Source organism: Sarcophilus harrisii, chromosome 3 (assembly GCF_902635505.1).
Source record: "Sarcophilus harrisii chromosome 3, mSarHar1.11, whole genome shotgun sequence".
Lineage (NCBI taxonomy): Eukaryota > Metazoa > Chordata > Mammalia > Dasyuromorphia > Dasyuridae > Sarcophilus > Sarcophilus harrisii.
The window spans coordinates 219,160,085-219,185,918 of record NC_045428.1 but is presented as its reverse complement, the minus strand read 5'-3'; the positions used below and the strand labels follow the sequence as shown (position 1 = coordinate 219,185,918).

Below are 25,834 nucleotides of genomic sequence, written 5' to 3'. Positions count from 1 at the left end.
TTTCAAGCTGAAACTCAAAACATTTTCCCATAGAAACAAATTTGTAGGAAGTGGTTATGTTCTATGATATTACTAGTACAACACTATGTTTTGAAAACTTCTGTACGCTTTTGTGGGCTGGCTTTGGACTCAAACCACCATTTATTATGCTATTTCCCTGGGAAAATACATTTCAAGTTCCAGTAAACTTAAAAGTGAACTTCTGGAATATAATCCTTTTTTGGTAGGAAATCTGAATATTAACATATATTTAATGGGTAGCTATTTGCTAGCTATCAGCTCCTATATAAAATCATCTTTCTTATTTTGTGGGAAGATATCACTTTACTGACTTATAAAAGCACAGTACAGCATTATATGCCACAATACCTTGTATTTTCACCTTGTGGTGTAGTACAAGTACCAGAAATAAGGTAAAGGCTAATGGGAACAAGTATGAAAGTTAATTATAAAACTGATGAATGGCTTGACACAAAATGTGAGTTGAGAGATGGCCAAAAGAAATACTTATTTCCAAATATTTGATTCCATGAACTTAGTAGGGTATAGAATTCTCATGGTTAATAGCATCATACCACATTGGAGGCTAGGCAAACTGGCAAGGTATCTTCACATTAAAATCATTGTACTACATTACATAGAGCTTGGTGGGAAGGCAAAAATTGTCAAATTGAACTCCATTTTATAGATAATGAAACTGAGGTCCACAGAATATATAAGTGACGTGTCACATAATATAATAAATAACAGAGCTGGTTCTCAGACTAGTTCTGTGTTGTTAGGTTCCAGATCCAATATTCTTTCCACTATGCCATGCTTCCTTTCAAAATCAGAAGTAATCAAAACAGTTTAGAAATTTCCCTAAGTAGGAAAACCATGAATTGTTAAGTAAACCTAGATTAACAAGAATAGACTTAATTATCATTTGTGCTGAAATAAGACATTAGAAATTAAAATTTTATCCTGATATTCTGAAAAATCATACTAAAAGAAAAGTATTTAAATTTGCTAAGTATTTCTTTTGCACAGAAAATACAATTCAACTCAATTAAAGTCATTTCCCCATTCATTTTGTAATACATGATGTCCCAAAAATCTTAGTGCAGTTTTTATTCTTTAATGGCTTGAAGCTGCACTAAGACTTTTGGGAGTCAACCTATAGGAAGCATTCAATTTTAAGTCCTAGAAAACACATCACCTAGAAATTAAAGATAGAATGTTTTTGCTTCTGAAAAATCTTATTTCCTATGTTTAGAAGAATTGCACATATTTAATCTACATTGGATTATTTGCTGTCTAGGGGAACAGGATGGAGGGAAGAGAACATCAAATTTTATAAGGGTAAATGCTGAAAACTATCTTTGCATGTATTTTGAAAATAAAAAGCTATTATTAAAAAATTTTAAATTAAAATAAAAAAGAAAAATCCCATTTCTTTCATAATTCTTTTACAATTGCTTTACATGATGATACTGAATACTAAATAGAACAATGGTAATTTTTCATACAAAGAATACTTACTGTGGTAATATACCGAGAATGAAATTCAGATGCTTCCTTTAAAAATGATAAACCAGGATGAGTATTCACTACATCCTATATGAAAAGAAAAAAGAGATAAAATTTACCTAAAAGATACATGGAATGAAAATTCAGAATTCATTTCAGTGATGAAACTACAAGCTTCAATGATCATAGGAGCTTTTATTATACAAAATGATGTCAGTCTCATATGTCTTTATATTTATTCACTCAACCATTTAAGTGCCTAGTACTGAGAATTCATTTTGTTAGATACTGAAGGATACAAAGGCAAATGAGACACCTATTTTCTCATGTAGTCTATAATGTTCTCCTGTAGTATATTTACAGAATCAATATTCATTAATTTAATACACATTTATTTAACTTCTACTTTGATGAGCAAGTATCATCAAATACTTATTAACAATATATTAACAATATAATGTATTAAGTGCCAGGAATACAAAGAGAAAAATGAAAAAACCTCTGCCGTCAAAAAGATTGCATTTTATTGGGGAAACATTATAGATAAACACAGTCTAACCATGTAACAATTCTTCAGAAAACTTTGAAATTGATGGATGATCTCACTTTTGTGGCTATTCACACTTCATCTATATGCTTTTTCATCCTGTACAACTCTTCTCTTTGTTCTCCAATAATTCTCTAAGCATACCAACATACTGTCTACATAGTGATAATTTTACTTCCTCATTGCCTATTCTTTCAATTTCTTTTTCTGGACTAATTGCTATAGCTAGCATTTGTATTACAATATTTATTGTTAATTAAATTACTCCCCACAATACTGAAATCTTTCAAGTTACAGTGCTATATCACCAACTGCCTTTTAGACATCTTTATCTAGATTGCTCTATAGACATGTCAAATTTAATTTGTTCAAAAAATTCTTTATTTTTCCCTCCAACCCTTCCCCCACCAAAAAAAAAAAAAAAAAAAAAACACCCTTCCCTTTTTTAATTTTCCAATTTCTTGCAAGGACACCATCATTTTTCCAGTTACTCAGGCGTATGACTTTGGCATCATTTTTGACTCCTCACTTGTGTGTGTGTGTGTATGTATGTGTATATATATATATATATATATGTATATATATATATATGATCCACACAACCAATTTTATTGCTATCTTATTGTTTTTACTTTCACATCATCTCTTATATACTCTTCCTCTCTCGACTTACATAGCCACTACCTTGTTATCATCTCATGATTTTTATATTTAAAAAAAAGGCAAATGAGATGCTCCATATTAAATGAGGAAAGGAATGCAAGATTCTCCAAATTAGAAATATTTAACTTGGTTGTTACAAATTTTCGAGATAACTAAAAATGAGTCATAAATATAATGCACAAATTATAATGCTGTCTCCTGGATCTAAATAATTTTTTATCAGACAAAACAATCAGTTAACACAAAACTTTTAAAATAACAAATAGGAAATCAAAATAATATTCTGAAAATGTTATACTGTCATACTGTTCTATCACTTTGAAAAAATTCATTGTCCATAAAATATACCACAATAACACAAATAACATTTTGTAAGCCATCTGCAAATTTATCATCTCCATTTTTACTTTTAAAATTCAAATGATCCTATAAATTCAAAATATCTATAATAAACATTTTTTTTTTTAAATCAAAGTGCCCCCAAAATCACTGTTTTATTTCTTTATTTGTGTGAAAAGCATTTTGTTATTGCATTAATATAGTTCCTGGGTTTGTCTTGACAGGTAGATTCTCAAGATTTCTATATTGTCTACAGTTACTTTAAATAGAATTTCCCTTTTTCTCTCTTCCTGTTGGATTTTGTTGGTTACATAGAGAACTGATAATAATTTATGTGGTTTTATTTTATGTCCTATAACTTTTTTAGTTGTTGATTTAAAGTAGTTTTTAAAATTAGTTTTTTAATTGATTCTCTAAGTATACAGTCATTTTCTGCAAAAAGTGATAGTTTTTTTTTTTCACTGTCTATTCTAATTGTTTTATTTTTTTTTCTAGTCCTATTGTCACAGCTTGCATTTCTAATACAATTTAGATAACAGTGATGATAATGAACATCTGTGCTTCAACCCTGATCTTACTGGAAAGATTCTAGATTATCCTTATTATATATTCCTATTACATTTATCCCTATTACAGATAATGCTGATGATTTTAGATACTATTTATTAATTTAAGGAAAGCTCCATTTATTCCTATACTTTCTACTGTTTTAAATAGGAATAATTTTTATTGACTACAAAATTGAAAATTTTGATTATATCAAATTGAAAAGTTTTTGTACAAACAAAACTAATGCAGGCAAGATTAGAAGGGAAACAATAAACTGGGAAAACATTTTTACAGTCAAAGGTTCTGATAAAGGACTCATTTCCAAAATATATAGAGAATTGACTCTAATTTATAAGAAATCAAGCCATTCTCCAATTGATAAATGGTCAAAGGATATGAACAGACAATTTTCAGATGATGAAATTAAAACTATTACTACTCATATGAAAGAGTGTTCCAAATCACTATTGATCAGAGAAATGCAAATTAAGACAACTCTGAGATACCACTATACACCTGTCAGATTGGCCAGAATGACAGGGAAAGATAATGCAGAATGTTGGAGGGGATGTGGGAAAACAGGGACACTGATACATTGTTGGTGGAATTGTGAACACATCCAGCCATTCTGGAGAGCAATTTGGAACTATGCCCAAAAAGTTATCAAACTGTGCATACCCTTTGATCCAGCAGTGTTTCTACTGGGCTTATACCCCAAAGAGATACTAAAGAAGGGAAAGGGACCTGTATGTGCCAAAATGTTTGTGGCAGCCCTGTTTGTAGTGGCTAGAAGCTGGAAAATGAATGGATGCCCATCAATTGGAGAATGGTTGAGTAAATTGTGGTATATGAATGTTATGGAATATTATTGTTCTGTAAGAAATGACCAACAGGATGATTTCAGAGAGGCCTGGAGAGACTTACATGAACTGATGCTGAGTGAAATGAGCAGAACCAGGAAATCATTATATACCTCAACAACGATACTGTATGAAGATGTATTCTGATGGAAGTGGATTTTTTCAACAAAGACAAGACCTAACTTAGTTTCAATTGATCAAGGATGGACAGAAGCAGCTACACCCAAAGAAAGAATACTAGGAAATGAATGTAAACTGCTTGCATTTTTGTTCTTCTTCCCAGGTTATTTATACCTTCTAAATCCAATTCTCCCCGAGCAACAAGAAAACTGTTCGGTTCTACACACATATATTGTATCCAAGATTTACTGTAATCTATTTAACATGTAGGACTGCTTGCCATCTTGGGGAGAGGGTGGAGGGAGGGAGGGGAAAAATCGGAACAGAAGTGAGTGCAAGGGATAATGTTGTAAAAAATTACCCTGGCATGGGTTCTGTCAATAAAAAGTTATTTAATAAAAATAAATAAATAAATAGGAATAATTTTTTTTTCAAAAAAAAAAATATATTTTTTTTTCAAAAGCTTTTTCTGCATGTAAAAGATAATCATATGATTTTTGTTGGCATCTATAATTCTTTGAAATAAATAATATCTATAAAACACAGTGAGATCCCTATAAAATAGAGGCAATCTCCAAAGGCTATACAAAATGATACAATTTAAAAGTTCATGTAATTTACTTGTAAAAATGGAATGAAATCTTCCTGCACCAAATAGTTGCATCCAGGATTCATTAAAAGATGAATGAACTTTGCAGAATCATCATGGCAATTCTGAAGGATTCTGAAATAGAGTATTAAATTGGTCAAATCTAGAATAGCATTCCTATCTCTTCATAAACACAAGATAAACAAAGGCATATGCAGCCCTACATAGATACACATAACACATGTCCAGTTAATGGGAACCCATAATAAATAGTAGTCTATTAAAAGATAGCACATTAAGCTATTGTCTTCTGTTTAAATAAAAAATGTTTATTTACACTGTAACAGTACATTCAAATACTCCATTGTAATAGCCAATTTCAGCCTAAATATATCACTAAGTTCTAATGAAATAACCCAGCATCTTCTGTCACCAAAAAATACTACTTACTTTCTCCACATTGCAATGAACTTATGAACAGATACATATCCAGTTCGTTCTCCCCCAGCACCATAAAACAATGGCCCTTTCCAATAAAGTGGACATCCACAGGCCTATTAAAAAAAAAGTGGGGAATGCAATTGAAATTTTAACAAAGAGCTAGTAGCAGCAAAGAGATGGTAGCAAATTCATCCATTTCAATTAAGATGGTAAACAGGTTGACAGTAAAATGACATAAACTATGTACCCCTTTTCATCTAATATTATAGTTTGCAGATAAAAAGGCTCTTCTCCAGCAAGGCAACTGCAATGGATCACACAATATTCCTTGACAGGTGAAACTTTAGAGACAATTTATTAAATTATTTTTCAATTATAAATATTAAAGAAGGCATAAAAGAGGGGCAGATGTTCACTAAAAGTATATGTCATGGTGATGGAGGATGCACAAAATTCAAAAGGAAATGGAAAGAGCTTTGTAAATCTTAAATTATTATTTAAATAAAAATTGTACCTCCTATTGTTATAGAAAAGGGATTCTCTGCAAATGGGGAAATTCTTCATATGTTCCTATCTGTGAATGATATTTTGCTGATAACATCAAGACCCAGAATATAATAGCCTACCTAATTCAAGAGTACTCCATATGGGAAAAACCAAAAGAATGAAAGATGCGTATTGAGTCTACCATAAAACTGAATGGTAAGCCTACTGAGCTTTGGTTTCATCTATTTTAGGCAAGCACATTTGGCTTTTTATTTAGTACTTTATGTATCTCATTTGATCTTCATTTACCTACCTAGGATAAATGTTGCAAGTATTACTATCCACATTTTAGAGATGAGAAAATGAGTCATCATATAGCTAGTTAAAAAATAATATCTAGCATTTATAAAGTATTTTAAATTTTGAAAATTACATTACATTGATGAGCAGACTGATTTCAGAAAAGTCTGGAAAGATTTATATGAACCGATGCGGAGTGAAATGAGCAGAATCAAAACATAACAAATCTTAACAGCAAGATTATGATGATCATCTATGATAAGATTTAGCTCTTCTCAGCAATACAGTCATGAGAAATGAGCTGGAACCAAAACTGAACAAAAATACAAGAATAGGTTTGAGAAGTTAATTGATCTCAAACTTCTCTTTGCCACAAAAACACACATTTTTTTTTCTAACACTAATACTTTGCTTGTAATGCTTAAATGGCTGTTAATTCAATAACTGAATTATATCATTGTGTATACATGTGTATACACACACATAAGTGTGTGTGTATAAATGAATTCAATAAATGAATTACATCTCTATTGAGAGATACTACAGTTTTCATAACAATATAGAAATCATCAGATTTTTACAAGTGTGACAGAAACTTCTCTATCAAATTTCTTCTCTATCTATTTATCAAACAGAATGACTATTACATACTTCTGTAAAGGAGTGCTTTGATCCCTGAACTTGGAATCAGGATGTCCTGGATTCAAAATCTGCTTCAGATAAGATACATGTAAAACATTTTTCTTTTTTTTGCAAATTTCCTCAATAGCATTTCCCCAATTACATGTAAAGATAGTTTTCAACATTGCTTTTTGTAAGATTTTGAATTCCAAATTTTTTTCTTCCTTCTTCCCCAAGACAGCAAACAATCTGATATACATCTGTTAAACATATACAATTATTTTAAATATATTTCCATGTTAGTCGTGTTGTGAAAAAAAAAAAAATCAGAACACAAGGGAAAAACCACAATAGCTTCAATCAGTCTGACTGGATTGATGGAGTCAGTCTCTATTAGGATATGGATGGCCCTTTTCCATCCTAAGTCTAATAGAATTGTCTTGGATCTTTGTATTGCTGAGAAGAGCTAAAACTATCATAGAGGATCATCATAATCTTGCTATTGTTATGTACTATGTTCTGAGTTTCTCATTTTACTCAGCATCAGTTCATATAAATCTTTCCAGGCTTTTCTAAAATCACCTGCTCATCAATGTAATGCATTTTGCAAATCTTAAAGTACTTTATAAATGCTAGATATTATTGTTGTTGTTATTATTATTATTTACTAGCTATATGACAACTCTCAGCTTTAAGTTTTCTCATCTCTAAAATGTGTATAGTAATACAGCTTTTACATCAGGTAAATAAATGAAGATCAAATGAGATACATAAAGTACTATATAAAATGCCAATTATTTACTTTTACAATCACCACTACCACTTCTCTCTTCTTCCTCCAATAATTCATGTTACATGCTGTTTTCCCCAAAGTTCTTTGGATATAAAAACTCTTTTATTTTTGCATCCTCTGCATTTAGCACCGTATGTGGAACAAGGTACACAATAACTGTTTGCTGATTGATTAACTAAGCACCTACTAAAATGTGAAGCAATGTGCTATATAACAACTAAGTAATGAAGACACAAGACAAAAAAAAAAAATGAAAAAAACAAAACAAAACAAAAAAAGGCCTTAAGGAAAAGGAAAAGCCTGTTAAAGAAATGGAAGAATCAAAAGTACAAGTGACCTAAAGGAAATGGATGAGGTTTGGAATACTACTCACTGTGGAGAATGGAATATCAACTTGATTAAGGAGTATAATAAGTAAATTGCTGAAATGAGGGCCAGCTGAGATCAGATGGTTAGATAACATATCTGTAGTGACCCCAATCACCATGATCTCATGATTTCCTCCAGCTCTCTTTGGGCGTATATGAAGAGAGGCAAAGGAGGTAGTTGGTGGGAATAATCTAATATTAGGGCTTGGTAGGCTTGATATTGACAGGACAAAATGGGCAAGGGGTTAGAAAACAGATAATAGAGAATGGAAATGGTTCACCAAAAGGTCGAGATAGGGAAGGAAGTAAAGTACAGCTAGTACAGGGATTTTAGTCTGGTGAAGAACAGAGATAACAGAGGTCATGGTGAGAATAAAGAAAGGATTACCTAGTATAATCTCCTATTATTACATGCCTAGAAAAGTTAAATAATTTGACCAAATAAGTAATGACAGAATTACTATTTAAATTATATTGGACTGTAACCTATTTAACATGTATAGGACTGCTTGCCATCTGGGGGAGGGGATGGAGGGAGGGAGGGGAAAAATCGGAACAGAAGTGAGTGCAAGGGATAATATTGTAAAAAATTACTCTGGCATGGGTTCTGTCAATAAAAAGTTATTAAATTAACTAAATAAATAAATAATTTTGGAATAGAATTACTGATTTGAACTTGGCTCCTTAGCACTTAAATTCAGCGTTCTTTCTACTGTAACACAGTGTCACAGATTTGCACTAATATCTATGAAATATTTAAAGAAAAAAAAAAGCCCAGAAGACTGAATGCATAGGATAACTCATTTATGAAGGATTTATGGAAGAATATTGATTGAAGATATGATATATATTAAACAAATGAAAAGAATAAATATATGACATTGGGTTTAATAAAAAAATCAAACAAAAAATGGCAAATACTTTACTGTTTCCTAGATGATTCTCTAAGTCTAAGAACATTCTGAGGAAAATGTAGTTTCAAGTTTGGCTTAGTACTGCCTCTATTTCATTCAATAAAAATAATTAGGTACCCTGTGCTAAGAGTTTACAATCTAGTGGGGATATAATATGTACACAGACAAATAATGCAACTTGAAATGTAATAAGTACATAAAAGAAGTACAAAGTGCTGAGATTAGATAAAGTCTCAGGAAACTAGACTGCTTTTTTGACTTCTTGATCAATAAAAGTTTTTTCTGTAACACCAGGATAACCCATATATTTGGTTTTTCAGAGAACAAGAAGAATGACTCCTATTTTATATGCATCTTAGGAAATCATTCCCCACTTACCTCATTATAGTAATATACCTGTTATGTATAGCTGTAGACATGAATTTACCTAGGTTTCAAATGATTCCCTAATCATTTCAGGTTATGATATATTATGCAGAGACATTCAAGGATGCCCACAAAAGTGCTAGGATATTTTGATTACCTATTCTTTCAGAACATTGTAACAAAAGTAAAAAAAAAAAAAAAAGTTGTCTTAATTTTTTTCCTTACATATGTTTATACATAAAATTATTTCTTTAAATATTAAACACACATGTTGATCTCTTAAATGTGTCAAATTTTCACTTTTTTCCACCAACTTCACCTTCATTGTAAACCAATATGAGTTCTACAATGTGTTGGAATAGCTTTCAGATGTAGTCCTCTTTCCCCGTGCTTATTTCAGATATGTACTCTTATTCAGAGTTCAGTACCCACTAGTTAAAACTTGTCAAAACTAGTTATTTAGAGATACCTAAACTGCTGCTTTTGTTGTTCCTAAAAGAAAAACTTAAATTTATTGAACAAAAAGTGACATTTAACTAAGGAAAAAGTTCTTATTAAACAACTTATATTCTAAGAATCCTGAAAAAAATTTTTTCTTTCCTTCTAAGAAAAAATATTTTTAAAATGAATGAAATATGAAAAAAATATTAAAACTACCATTTTCCTTTGGGATTGCCATAATACATAATAATTTTATATTTTAATAGATCTTTCCTGAAGTTACCTTTTAGTTTTGTACCGAAAACAAATGAAGACTATAATTAATATTTTCTCATATCAACCTAGGATACTCTAATGTTTATCTTTGTATTACACAAAACAAGACTTTAACAAATGTTTTCAGAATGAATGAAAGTTCACATTTACATAAATTTTTTAAAACTGGAAATTATTTAGAATTAGAAACCTTTTAAACACTTACACAGTATTAGCTATCAGCAGAGGAAAAACAACCAATGGCGAAATTGTAATAAGCATTTTACATAGTTAGACAATCTTACCTTTGCAACTTTACCCATATCTTCTAAAGTTGCTCTCTCATTTGGAAACTGAGAAAAAGTCTTCTCTATCTTAGTAATTACAGCATCTATATTTACTTTTTCTTTTGGACATCCTCTAGGAAAATAAAATGTTGGAATGCTTTGGCTCACTGCTGATGGTAGAGGCTCCTCTTTCTTTGTTTGAACCTAAGGTGTAAAATATTCAACATGTTGAGATGTTCCACACTGAAAACATGAAATATCTTTTATAGCACAAAAAAAGACAAAGCTGTCAATTTATCTATTTATTTACCAAACCCATTTAAAAGTCCTCACTTCATTCTCTTACCTTTGAAAATAAAATTTCTGTAAACACCAATTAAAGTTCAATTTTATTCATTCAAATGAAATTTATTTATTTTAACAGATAATAGATTATAGTTAGACATGTTATTCAACTTAATTCCAAATATTAGTTCAACCAGGAGTAGCTGGGTGGCATAGTGGATAGAGTATCAGAAGTCCGGAAGACCTGAGTTCAAATCTAGCCTCAGACACTGAACACTCCCTAGCTGTGTGGCCCCGGGGAAATCACTTAACCCCAATTGCCTCAGCAAATAATAATAATAATAATTCAACCATTGCTAGCTGCTATGGGATACAAAAACTAAGCATAAGACAGTCTCCACATTCAAGATATAACATTAACTAATGACAATGGATGCACATGTCATTAAGTGCTGATGACAAATAACAAATGCTAAAGGATCTATTCCATAGTTCTCCCTCCACACCAAATTCTCAACAGATAGCCTTGCCTTCCATTTTATGAAGAGTGAAGCTTCATTCCTTAAAATGTTATCTATAAAATGTCCAGAGTTGTTGTAAGAATCAAATAAGATATTTTTATTTAATAAATGCTTATTCCCTTTCCCACCTCTTGAACATTTTAAACCTATTTCTATGTCTGAAAGGAAGGCCTTACACATAAGCTCATGATTCTATAGACTTTCATCTCCTGTCACTTCCTTCTCTTGGATCTTCAATATTTCCCTTTCCAATGACTGATTTCCTCTTCTCAAAGCCTCTATCTTAAAAAGTCAAAAGGAAAAAATTTCCCCCTTATCCTTTTTATTTCCCTCAACCTATCATCTTTTCCCTTTCTCTTTCACAGGATCAATTTGGAGCTGAAAGAAACTTTAGAATGATAGGACTCAGGAAGGAAAATACTATCCATATTCGATAAAGAACTGATGGACTCCAAATACAGATCGAAGCATATTTTTTCACTTATTTTATCCCCTTCTTTGGAATCTGTTTCTTTTTTCACAACTGTGACTAATATGGAAATGTTTTTATATGATAGCACTTGTATAAAGTATATGAAACTGCACATCATTTTTGGAAAAGGGGAAGAGAGGGAAGGAGGAAAAAAACTTGGAATCAAAATGTTGTAAAAATGAATGTAAACATTTTCTTGACATATAACTGGGGGAAATTAAAATACTATTAAAAAAGAAATCATAAAAATTTTTATTGTCCAACTCTTACATTTTATAGATGAAAAACTAAAATCTGGGGAAGTGAAGTGCAAATTCCTATCAGGAATTCAGTGGCAGATCCAGGGATTTAATCAAAGCCTCTGATTCCAAATCCAGCATAATTTCCACAGTATCTAAACTTTTCTCTTGTCTTCTTTTCCAACCTTCTCCAATGTAGTCCAAATTTTCTGTTTTTATTTCTTTGCAACCTACCTCATTCCTAACTTCTATGCATACCAGGGTTTCCTAAGTTTTTTTTCTAATGTCACTATATGTTGAGCCATAGTTACCTTTAATTGCCTGACTCAGTTTCCCCAATTGTTCTGCCTCATCCTCCTTAGTTGCAACACCCCCCTTCCTTTCATTAAGACTGATATAACTCAGGGCTACTTTATTTGTCAATGTATAAACTCAAGATAAGGGGGAGTCCAGACTTACTGGCTCTAAGCTAGACACCTCTCTTTAACTCCCAGTTCGTTAGAATTTATGGTCCTACCCCCCAACCTGTCAGAACCAGATTTATAGTCCCTGACTGGAGATTCCCTGATTGCCAGAGTTTGGACTCTACTCCCCCCCCCCCCCCCCCCCCCCCCCCCCCCCGGCCATTGTTTAGCTACTGTGTATAAATATGTCATTGAGAACTCACATTCACTGCTGGATGCTTTAGACATCAGTCCTGGGGGCAACATGCCCCTAGCAAAATCTCTCGCTCTCAGAAATCCGAATAAAATATTAAAAAACTGATCTCTATCTTGCCTCAATTTCTCCAGCATTACAATATGAAAGTTACACTGGCAGTTAGGGGGAAGACACAGTATTGGTCCTGGAATGAGGAAAACTTGAGTTCAAATCCTGCTTTGGATACTTCCATCTATATGACCCCAAGCAAGTAACTTAACCCACTTACCTTGGTTTTCTCAACTGTAAAATGAGCATAACAACACTTTCCTCCCAGAGTTATTGTAAAGATCAAATTAGATGATTGTACAGCTGGTAAGGGACAGGATTTGAATTCAGCTCTCCCTGACTTCAGGACCAGCAAATTCCAACAATTCATTAAGATCCCAGTTTTCCTATATCCCTTCCAACATTCACTATTATCTTTTCCTATTATCTTAGTCAATCTGAGAGGTGTAAAGTGATACCTCAGAGTTGTCTTAATTTGCATTTCTCTAACCAATAGTGATTTAGAGCATTTTTTCATATAATTAGAAATGGCTTTAATGATGAAGATCTGAAAATTGTCTATTCATATCCTTTAGCCATTTATCAACTGGGGAAAGGTTTGTATTTTTATAAATTTGAGTCAATTATATATTTTAAAAATAGGGCTTTATCAGAAACATTGGCTGTAAAATTCCCTCTCCGCCCAGCTTTCTGTTTCCTTCCTAATCTTGGATACATTAGTTTTGCTTGTGCAAAGACCTTTTAATTTAATGTAATAAAAATTATCCATTTTGCCTTTCATAATATTCTAATTCTCTTTTGGCCATAAAATTTTTCCTTTTCCATATATCTGAGAAGTAGACTATTCCTTTTTCTCCTAATTTGCTTCTGATATCATCCTTTATGTCCAAATCATGAATCCATTTCAAACTTATCTTGGTATAGGGTATCAGATATTGATCAATAGCTAATTTCTATCACAGTGTATTCCAGTTTTTCCAGCAATTTTTGTGAAATAGTGAGTTTTTAATCCCAGAAACTGGAATCTGTGGGTTTATCAAACAGTAGATCAATACAATCATTGACTATTGTCCGCTATTCCACTGATCCACAACTCTATTTCTTAGCCAGTATCAAACAGCTTTGATGACCACCACTTTATAAAATAGTTTTAGGTCTAGCACAGCTAATGCACCTTCCTTTGTTTTTTCATTAATTCCCTTGAGATTCTTGACTTTTTGTTCTTCCTGATGAATTTTGTCATGATTTCTTCTAGCTCTATAAAGTAATTTTTTTTTTTTGGCAGTTTGATTGGTATGGCAATCAATAAGTAAAGTAGTTTATGTAGAATTGTCTTTTTTATTATATTAGCTTGGCCTATTCACGAGCATTTGATATTCTTCCCATTGTTTAGATCTAGCTTTATTTGTGTGAAAATTGTTATGTAATTGTGTTCATATAATTCTTGATTTTTCTCTTGGCAGGTAGACCCCCCCTGTAAGTAGGTAGGCAGGTAGACCTGTAGATAATACAGGTAGCTGTATTATCTACAGCTATTTTAAATGAGATTTCTCTTTTTATCTTTTGCTGCTAGGTTTTGTTAGTAACATATAGAAATGTCAATGATTTATGTGGACTTATTTTATATAGTGCAACTCTGCCAAATATTATTTTTAGTAGATTTTTAGTTGATTCTCTAGGGTTTTCTAAATATACCATCATATCATCTGCAGAGTAATATAATTAATTCCTTCAATATTGACTTCATCTATTGCTATGCTTTCTAGCATTTTAAAAAGAATGGGTGTGGTATTTTGTCAAATGTTTTTTCTGCATGTATTAAGATAATCATATAATTTCTGTTAGTTTAGTTATTGACATGGTTAATTACGCTGATAGTTTTCCTGATATTAAACCAGCCTGGCATTCCAGGTATAAATCCCATTTGATCATTATCCTGGTGATAAACTGCTATAATCTCTTTGCTAACATTTTATTTAAGATTTTTGTATCAATATTCATTAAGGAAATTGGTCTATAATTTTCTTTCTTGGTTTGGGCCTTTAGGTATCAACACCATATCTATGTTATAAAAGGAATTTAAAGGCTTCCTTCTTCCTCTATTTTTCAGAATAGTTTACATACCTGGTAGAATTCACTTATAAATCCATCTGATTCTTGAGATATTTTTCTTGGGCAATTTATTCATGACTTGCTCAGTCCCCCTCCCCCCAAAATGGGGCTATTTAAATAATTTATTTCCTCAATTGCTAATCTGGCAATCTATATTTTTGTATGTATTCATCCATTTCATTTACATTATCAGATTCATTGGCATACAATTGGGCAAAATAGCTCTTAATTATTGCTTTAATTTCCTCTTCGCTGGTGGTAAATTCACCCTTTTCATTTTTGATACTGAAAATTTAGTATCAGTGTCTTTCCTTTTTCTAATCACATTAACCAAAGATTCATCTATTTTGTTTGTTTTCTTGTAAAACCAACTCTTAGTTTTTTTTATTAGTTTTATTACTTTCAATTTTCTTAATCTCTCCTTTGATTTTCAGAATTTCTAATTTGGTATTTAATTGGGGGTGTTTTAAATTTGTTCTTTTCCAGCTTTTTTTAGTTGCATGCCCAATTCATTGATCTTTTCTTTCTCTATTTTATTCATGCAAACATTTAATTATATGAAATTTCCTCCAAGAATTGCTTTGGCTACATCTCATAAGTTTTGGTATGTTTGGTAATGTTGTCTTGATGAGGTTTAGATTTGGGGAACCCAAATGAAATTAGGGTTTCTGGTGGTCAGGGAGTTAAATGAGGTCTAGTGGCAGGTTCGGGGTTCAGGGAATCAAATGGAGGGGTTTGTCTCCCCTGCAACCCCTAGAGATTCGGCACAAGCATAGGTTCTCTGTAAAGGAATTTACAGGCCCGAAAACCTAGATTGATAAAAGAGGTTTATTATGGGGATTGGAAGGTTAAAGTCTGGTTAAGGAAATAGGTGAGGGTAAAGAGAAGATAGCACTGGAAATAGTATTCCAATGGGCAGAGGTCCTTGGCGTGCCAAGCATAGCATAGCATGGCATGTTTGGAACCTCTGCAAAGAGAGGGTTTTAGTTTGTCTCTTTTATAACAGGGGACTTTGGCTACAAGTTGAAGGGGGCTCATGGGTGGAGTCCCAACTTAGCTCCTAACTGGTTTTCAGCTAGGGCTAGAATTTGAATTGAATTCAGTGGGTTTCAGGACTGAGCTGACCCCACCCAGATAACAAAGATGAAACTGTTTGTGCTTCGGGGTGGAGTCCCCTCACTGAGACAGAGTTGAAGGAGATTTTCTCCTTTAAGGATTTTCAGAATTTTGGGGTCCCCTCTTTAGTCTCATTATTGTCATTCTCTTGAATGAAATTATCAATTATTTCTATGATTTGTTATTTGACCCATTCATTCTTTCCCCCCTCATTCTTTTAAAAAAAGTGTTTTGTTTTTAAATTTAATATTTTTCCCCAGCTATATACAAAATTTTTTTCTTACATTTGTTTTTAAGATTTTTGAATTTTATAATGATGAATGTTGGAGGGGATGCAGGAAAACTGGGACACTGATGCATTGTTGGTGGAGTTGTGAATGAATCCAACCATTCTGGAGAGCAATCTGGAATTATGCCCAAAAAGTTATCAAACTGTGCATACCCTTTGATCCAGCAGTGCTACTACTGGGCTTATATCCCAAAGAAATACTAAAGAAGGGAAAGGGACCTGTATGTGTCAAAATGTTTGTGGCAGCCCTGTTTGTGGTGGCTAGAAACTGGAAAATGAATTGATGCCCATCAATTGGAGAATGGTTGGGTAAATTGTGGTATATGAATGTTATGGAATATTATTGTTCTGTTAAGAAATCATCAGTATCACAAAATAAAAAATTTCAACTATACCAAACTGAAAAGTCTTTGTACAAACAAAACAAATGCAGACAAGATTAGAAGGGAAGCAATAAACTGGGAAAATATTTTTACAGTCAAAGGTTCTGATAAAGGCCTCATTTCCAAAATATATAGAGAATTAACTCTAATTTATAAAAAATCAAGCCATTCTCCAATTGAAAAATGGTCAAAGGATATGAACAGACAATTCTCAGATGAAGAAATTGAAACTATTTCTAGTCATATGAAAAGATGCTCCAAGTCATTATTAATCAGAGAAATGCAAATTAAGACAACTCTAAGATACTACTACACACCTGTCAGATTGGCTAAGATGACAGGAAAAAATAATGATGATTGTTGGAGGGATGCGGAAAACTGGGACATTGATGCATTGTTGGTGGAGTTGTGAACGAATCCAACCGTTCTGGAGAGTAGTTTGGAACTATGCTCAAAAAGTTATCAAACTGTGCATACCCTTTGATCCAGCAGTGTTACTACTGGGCTTATATCCCAAAGAGATCATAAAGAAGGGAAAGGGACCTGTATGTGCATGAATGTTTGTGGCAGCCCTCTTTGTAGTAGCTAGAAACTGGAAACTGAGTGGATGCCCATCAGCTGGAGAATGGCTGAATAAATTGTAGTATATGAATATTATGGAATATTATTGTTCTATAAGAAATGACCAACAGGATGATTTCAGAAAGGCCTGGAGAGACTTATACGAACTGATGCTGAGTGAAATGAGCAGGACCGGGAGATCATTATATACTTCAACAACAATACTATATGATGACCAGTTCTGATGAACCTGGCCATCCTTAGCAATGAGATCAACCAAATCATTTCCAATGGAGTAGTAATGAACTGAACCAGCTACGTCCAGAGAAAGAACTCTGGGAGATGACTAAAAACCATTACATTGAATTCCCAATCCCTATATTTATGCCCACCTGCATTTTGGATTTCCTTCACAAGCTAATTGTACAATATTTCAGAGTCTGATTCTTTTGTACAGCAAAATAACGTTTAGTCATGTATACTTATTGTGTATCTAATTTATATTTAAATATATTTAACATCTACTGGTCATCCTGCCATCTGGGGAGGGTAGGGGGTAAGAGGTGAAAAATTGCAACAAGAGGTTTGGCAATTGTTAATGCTGTAAAGTTACCCATACATATAACCTGTAAATAAAAGGCTATTAAATTAAAAAAAAAAAAAAAAAAAAAGAAATGATCAGCAGGATGAATATAGAGAGGCTTGGAGAGACTTACATGAACTGATGCTAAGTGAAATGAGCAGAACCAGGAGATTATTATACACTTCAATAACGATTCTGTATGAGGATGTATTCTGATGGAAGTAGATTTCTTTGACAAAGAGAAGATCTAACTCAGTTTCAATTGACCAATGATGGACAGAAGAAGCTACACCCAAAGAAAGAATACTGGGAAATGAATGTAAAGTGTTTGCTTTTTGTTTTTTTTCCCAGGTTATTTTTACTTTCTGAATCCAATTCTTCCTGTGCTACAAGAGAATTGTTCAGTTCTGCACACATATATTGTACCTAGGACATATTGTGACATATTTAACATATATAGGACTGCTATAGGAGGGGTTGAAGGAAGGGAGGGGAAAAGTCTGAACAGAAGTGAGTGTAAGGGATAATGTAAAAAATTACCCAGGCATGGGTTCTGTCAATAAAAAGTTATAATTATTAAAAAAAATTTTTTTGAATTTTAGATTCTCTCCCTTATTCCCACTCACAATTAAGAAATCACATGTGAAATTATTCAAAACATTTCCATAAAGGTTATGAAGAAAATATTGATCTTTCACCCTAATGAAAATAAAAACCCTTAAGAAAAAAAAAAAAGAGAGAGAGAGAGAGAGAGAGAGAGAGAGAGAAAGAGAGAGAAATAAAGAATGCTTCAATCTATATTCAGACTCAATCAGTTCCTTCTCTGGGTTTGGATAAGATTTTTCTATTGTAAGTACTTCAGAGTAGGTGTGGATGACTGTACTACTGAGAATATCAAAGTATTTATAGCTGATCATCCCAGAACATCACTATTACTTTGTATACAATATATTTCATTTTGTTCATGGAGGACTTCCCAGGTTTGTTTGTTTTTTCCCCTGGGAGCACCTTGCTCATCATTTTCCAGAGAATAATAATATTCCATTAGAGAAATTTACTTAGAAATTTTTTTTTAATCATTATTATTGCTAATTGTATGTCCCTCCCCTCCACTTATTCTCTTTTCTTTCACCTTGTCTCTCCTCAAAAGTGTTTTGTTACTGACCACTCCCTCCTCCAATATGCCCTCTCTTTTATCACCCTTCCCTCACTTCCAACATCCCATTTCCCTCCTATTTTTCCTGCAGGATAAGATAGATTTTTATACCTCTGTTGAATATGCATGTTATTTCCTATTTGAGTCAATTCTGATGAGAGAAAGGGTCATTCACTCCCCCTGTCCTCCCTTTCTTCCCCTATACTGTTAAAAGCTTTTTCTTGCCTTTTTTTTTTCATGTTAGAAAATTGCCACCATTCTACTTCTCTCTTTCCCTTTCTCTCAGTATATTTCTCTCCTTAATTTCATCATTAAAAAAATATATATATTATCCCTTCATATTCAACTCATACCCTTGCCCTCTGTACATACGTACACACACACACACACACACACACACACACACACACACACACACACTCCTTTTAACTGCCATAATAATGAGACCATTCTACTCCATCTTTTTTGGGTATTCTTATGCTCTAAAATTTATTTAGAGTCATCATTTGAAAGAATTTGGAGCAATTTAGGGGAGAGGTTGGGCAAGTTCCTGTCTTTACTCCACCACCTTGACTCTACCTTGACCCACTCTTTCTTAAGATTAGATTATTTAGTTTCCAATTAATTTTTTATCTATTTTTCTCTGAGCCTTTATAACACATAATTTTTATAGCATCATCTGAAAAGGATGTATTTATTTTTTCTGCATTTGATTGAGAGATTTTATGCCCTAATACATGGTCAATTTTTATGTATTTGCCATATACCACTGAGAAAAATGTATAATTATTTCTATTGCCTTTCAAATTTCTCCAAAGGTCTATCATGCCTAACTTTTCTAAAATTCTATTCACCTTCTTAACTTCTTGTTTATTCTGTGGTTAGATTTATTTAGTTTTGATAGAGGGAAATTGAGATCCCCCACTAGTATGTTTTACTGCCTATTTCTTCTTGCAATTCATTTAACTTCTCCTCTAGGAATTTGGATGCTATACCACTTGATACACATGTTTAGTATTGATAGTACTTCATTGTCTATGGTATCCTTTAGTAAGATGTAGTTTCCTTCCTTATCTTTTTTTAGTAGATCTATTTTTGCTTTTGCTTTACCTAAGATGAGCTACCGCTGATTTTTTTTCCCAGCATAATAGAGTCTGTTTCCATCTCTTATCTTTACTCTGTATGTATCTCTTTGCTTCAAATTTGTCTCTTGTGAACAACATAGTACAGGATTCTAGCTTTTAAGCTATTCTGCTATCCACTTCCATTTTATGGGAGAGTTCATCCCATTCCCATTCACAATTAAAATTACTAATTCTATATTTCCTACCATCCTATTTTTCCCAAGTTATACTTTTCTCTCTCCATTCCCCCTTTCCTTCCTCACCAGTGTTTTGCTTCTGATCATCATTTTCCTCAATCTACCCTCCTTCTTTTCAGCCACTCCCCCTTTCTTATCCCTTTCTTCTTTTACTTCTGCCCTCCCTTCTATTAATCTCTCTCTTTCCTGTCCCCTTTCCATTCCTACTACCTTGTAGGATGAGACAATTTTTTTTTAGTCATACCTTTTTATTTTCAAAATATATACATGGTTAATTTTTGACTCACTTGTAAAAAATCCTGTATTCTAATTTTCCCCCTTTCTTCCCCCACCTCCCCAGTCAGCAAGTGATTCAATATATGTTAAACATGTACAATTGCTCTCTATATATTTCCACAAATATGCTGCACAAGAAAAATTCAGATACAAAAGGAAAAAAATTGAGAAAGAAAACAAAATGCAAGCAAACAGCTACAAAAAAAGGGTGAAATACTATTTGTGATCCACACTCAGTTCCCACAGTCCTCTTTCTGGGAGCAAATGGCTCTCTTCATCACAAGACCATTGTAAGTAGTCTGAATTACCTCATTGATGACAAGAACCATGTCCATCAGAATTGATCATCATATAATCTTGCTAGTGCTGAGTATAATAATCTCCTAGTTCTAATCATTTCATTTAGCATGAGTTTAAGTAAGTCAATGAGACAAATTTCTATACCAAACTAAGTATGCATGTTATTCCCTCTCTGAGCCAAATCTAATGAGAGTAAGGTTCAAACAATGCTCAACCCCCTCCCTTCTTTCCCTCAACTGTAATAGATCTTTTGTGCCTCTTGATATGATATAATTTACCTCATTTTACCTTCTCTTTCCTCCCTTCTCTCAGTGGAACCCCTCTTCTATTCTTTATTTCTTTTTTTATACCATCACATTAAAGTCAATTTATACCTACACTCTCTAAGAATACTCCTCCTAATTGCGTTGACAAAGAAACAGTTCTCAAGAGTTATACATAGTCTTCCCATATAAGATTGTAAACACTCTAATCTTTAGAAAATATAGTATGTGTTTTTTTTCTTCCATTTACTTTTTTATGTTTGTATTTAGATAACAAATTTTCTGTTTCACTCTGGTTTTTTATCAGAAATGATTGAAAACCCCTCTTTCTTTGAATGTCTATCTTCACCCCTGAAAGGTAAAGCTTAATTTTGCTAGTTACATAATTGATTGTAGAGCAAGTTCCTTTGCTTTCCAAAATATCATATCGTCCCTTAATGTGGAAGTTGCTAATCTTTGGTAATTCTGATTGATTGTGATTCCTTGATATCTGAATTGTTTATTTCTGGCTACTTAATAGTATTTTCTTCTTGATGTAATAATTCTGGAATTTAGCTACAATATTCCTTGGAATTTTTATTTTGGTGTCTCTTTCAAGAGGCGATCAAGAAGAGATTCTTTTAATGATTATTTTACTCTGGTTCTAGGATACCAGGACAGTTTTCCTTGATGATTTCTTGAAAGATATTGTCCAGGGTCTTTTTTTTTTTTTTTTTCCATCATGGCTTTCAGGTAGTAGAATAATTCTTAGTTTCTCTCTTCTGGATCTATTTTCCAGGTCAGCTGTTTTTCCAGTGAAGTGTTTTAGATTTTCTTCTCTTTTTTTTTTTCCTTTTTTAAAAAATTTTGTTTAACTGATTCTTGATGTCTCATTGAGTCATTCACTTCCATTTGTCCAATTCTAATTTTTAGTTAGCTTTTTTTAACCTCTTTTTACACCTGGCCAAATTGTACTTTTAAAAGAGTTGTTTTGTTCAGTGAATTTTTTTCTTTTCATCAATTCTATTTTTTCAGGAGCTGTTTTCTTTTCCCATTTAACCAAATTTATTTTTTTAAGTTGTTTTCTTCAGTATATATATATTTCCATTTTACTAAGTTTATTTTTTAAAGAGTTTGTTTTCTTCCCTCAATTTCTGTTTCCTTTTCCAAAGTGTTGACTTCCCCCAAAAAAAACTTTCACTCTCCTGCAAAGTTCTCATTTCTTTTCCCCATTTTTCTTCTCTCTCTCTTTTAAGATCCTTTTTTGAACTCTTCTAAGAATCTTTTGAATTCGAGACCAGTTCATATTTTGAGGCTTTACCTGAAGGCATTTTTTGGTGTTTGCTGTGCTCTTCTGGATTTATGTTCTGATCTTCCCTGTCTCCACAATAGCTCTCTATGGTCAGAACTCTTTTTGCTTTTTTGTTTATTTTTTAAAATTGAAGTCTGCTCTAAGGGCACAGGGAAAATTATCCTGAGCTTCCTCTGCAGGGCAACTGACTGTGCTACAGGCTTCTCCAGTGCACTGGGTGAGCCTGGCCAAGTCCTGCCCATTATGATGGGGTTCAGGAGCTCACAATTTCCCTTCTGTGGTTGTGTTGGAGGTCTCATAGATGGTTTGTTGATCTACTGGCCTTCTAAACCAGGAAAGAGTAAACAATGCTGCTGTATATTGGCTAAGATCCTCCTGCTAGAGATTCCCTGTGCCAGGCCTCCTTACACTAGGCATTCCCATGCCATGCCTGTGCTGGGCAGCATTTCTCCCTGTCAGTTGAGATAGACAGTTCCTGAAGTCGTTCCAAGATATCTTAAGCTGAAAAAGTATTACATTTTGAATGTTTATGGATTCTGTCACTACAAAATCCGTTCAGTAGCTTGATCTAATGCTCATATGGACTATGTGTCCAACCTATAGTAGAACACTCTGAACTCATATTGGTCTGATTAGACATAGTCAATTCTAACTTAGTGATTTCATTTTGGTCCTCTTCAAAAATGAAGGACCACAACAACAAAAATCTAGAATGCCTCCTTCCCAATCTTCACCTCACAAAATCCCTCCCTTCCTTCAAGATATGCCTAAGAATCACCTTCTATATGAAGTTTGCTTTCAATTTGCTAGTGCTTTCTCTCTCAAACTTTGTTGTTTTTCGGTCAGTTCTCTTTGTGATCCCACTTGAGGTTTTCTTGGCAAAGTCATTTGGCATTTCCTTCTCCAGCTCATTTTACAGATGAGGAAACTGAGGCAAACAGGGATTAAGCTAATTGTCCAGAGTCACACACTTAGTATAAGAGTCCAGATTTGAAATGACAAAAATTACCAACTCCAGGCCAGACACACTATCCACTGTGCTACCTAGCTGCCCCCTCTCAAATTATTTTTATTTTTTTTACTAATTCTCTTCATACTTATTACCTATGTATGTATATATATTTGTAGTTAGATATCTTTGTTGTCTTCCTCCATTAAAATGTAAGTTTCTTTAATATTCTAAATTGTTCCAATCATTTTGTTTCTCTGGCTCCTAGGACAATATCTAACACAGAGAAGCACAATGGATATTAACCCATTAATCAAGGCTTATTTTGGGGCAGCTAGGTAGTACAGTGGATAGAGCACCAACCCTGAAGTCAGGAGGACCTGAATTCAGTTTCGTTTCTAACACTTAATACTTCCTAGCTGTGTGACCCCTGGGCAAGTAACTTAATCCCAATTGCCTCAGGGAAAAAAAAAAATTAATGCTTATCTGGAGGATGAATATCTGGGCCGTGAGCATACTAATTTGCCCTCATTGTTAGAGCATTAACTGGAATATTAGATCTGGTTCATGTGTAGTTGTTTCAAAGTTTCTAATTTACTAAAGGGCCTGTTAGGTCATATGATTAATCTGTCAGGTATGCAAATTCAGGCATTTATATTTTTGTAAGTACCTGCAGATAAGCAGTGTTTTAGATCATGAAAGTTGAAGTTGAAACTATTCTCTAGAAAATCTTCTGCTGAACTGAGTTGCTGTATTGTCTGGACCTCCTCTCATTTCTTATGAATGGAATTATATAATGGGAAGTCTCCTTTACAGTGGTGTCTATATACAACAAATGTAACTTTGTGAATAGTTTCTTTTCCTTTGCTACATATTTCTTTCTTCAACTAGTTAAATTGTGGGGAAAATATGCACAAGATCAATGAGTAATAATATTGCTGTAGTATGGTTTATGAGAGACTATGGTAAAGTTATATACCTAAATCTTCATATTTCTATGGATTTGGATATATCAAGATAGCAGTTTGGAAAATTGTCAATTCTTCAAGTCATTAAATGACCTTCCTTCAGAGTTCACTAGAGAACTTTCGAAATCTGTATCAGATTTTTGGGAGATGTCATATCAAGAAGAGACTCTAGAAGTTTAAAAAGTAGCAAAACCACAAAGCAGCAGAAGAAATAATGTTTTGTGTAGAAAGGGTAAATCTCTCATTGCATTACTACTTCCACCTTCTAAAAATCCATATGTCCTCACGTGACTAAATAATGCCAAATCTTTATAGTTCTGAATCTATCAATGAAAAGAGATGACCATGAACAGGAATAGCACCAGGTGCATAAACATCACATGGCTGTACTAAAGATGATGACTTTCTACATAATCACTTCTAATATTATAGATTATGAAAAATGTCTTTGAAACACTACTTGCTTATTATTCCCTGGTTCACCAGCCAGGATCTTCTCTTTCTTGGGAATCTAACCACCTGAAACTGAAGGTCCTAGAATTATATGGATCACACAATTGTAAAAATGAACTGGCTAATTCTTCAATTGATAAATGGTCAAAGGATATGAACAGAATATTCTCAGAACAAGAAATTTAAACTATTTCTAGCCATATGAAAAGATGCTCCAACTCATTATTAATCAGAGAAATGCAAATTAAGACTCTGAGATACCACTACATACCAGTCAGATTGGCTAGAATGACAGGGAAAGATAATGCGGAATGTTGGAAGGGATGTGGGAAAACAGGGACACTAATACATTGTTGGTGGAATTCTGAATACATCCAGCCATTCTGGAAAGCGATTTGGAAGCATGCTCAAAAAGTTATCAAACTGTGCATATCCTTTGATCCAGCAGTGTTACTACTGGGCTTATATCCCAAAGAAATCTTAAAGAAGGGAAAGGAACCTATATGTGCAAGAATGTTTGTGGCAGCCCTCTTTGTAGTGGCCAGAAACTGGAAAATGAGTGGATGCCCATCAACTGGAGAATGGCTGAATAAATTGTGGTATATGAATATTATGGAATATTGTTGTTCTATAAGAAATGACTAGCAGGATGATTTCAGAAAGGCCTGGAGAGACTTACATGAACTAATGCTGAGTGAAATAAGTAGGACTAAGAGATCATTATATACTTCAACAACAATATTATATGATGATCAATTCTGATAGATGTGATTTTCTTCAACAATGAGATGAACCAAATCAATTCCAACAGTAAAGTAATGAATAGAACCAGCTGCACCCAGCGAAAGTGCGATTCTTCTTGTGCAGCAAAACAACTGTATGGACATGTGTACATATATTGCATTTAACATATACTTTAACATTAACAGGTATTGGTCTACCTGCCATCTGGGGGAGAGGTGGGAGGAAGGAGGGGAAAAATTGGAACAAAAGGTTTTGCAATTGTCAATGCTGAAAAATTGCCCATGCATCTACCTTGTAAATAAAAAACTATAATAAAAAAATGTATTGGATAATCTTAAGATATGTATACACTGCCCCTCCCTCCCTCCCTCCTTCCTTCTCTCTCTCTCTCCTTCT

General features: G+C 33.2%; 1 protein-coding gene across 4 annotated transcripts in view; it reads right to left on the bottom strand.

Annotated features, from left to right (window-relative positions):
- The window catches only part of PPP2R3B (protein phosphatase 2 regulatory subunit B''beta), a 103,994-nt gene that overhangs the window by 53,930 nt on the left and 24,230 nt on the right, over positions 1 to 25,834 (bottom strand). For all 4 annotated transcript variants that reach the window (XM_003765613.4, XM_023500381.2, XM_031959072.1 and 1 more), the window contains 4 exons: positions 10,467 to 10,652; positions 5,627 to 5,730; positions 5,209 to 5,311; positions 1,522 to 1,596 (listed from right to left, as the gene is read on the bottom strand). In XM_003765613.4, the coding sequence (XP_003765661.1) occupies positions 1,522 to 1,596; positions 5,209 to 5,311; positions 5,627 to 5,730; positions 10,467 to 10,652 (468 nt within the window). The remainder of the gene's footprint in view (positions 1 to 1,521; positions 1,597 to 5,208; positions 5,312 to 5,626; positions 5,731 to 10,466; positions 10,653 to 25,834) is intronic.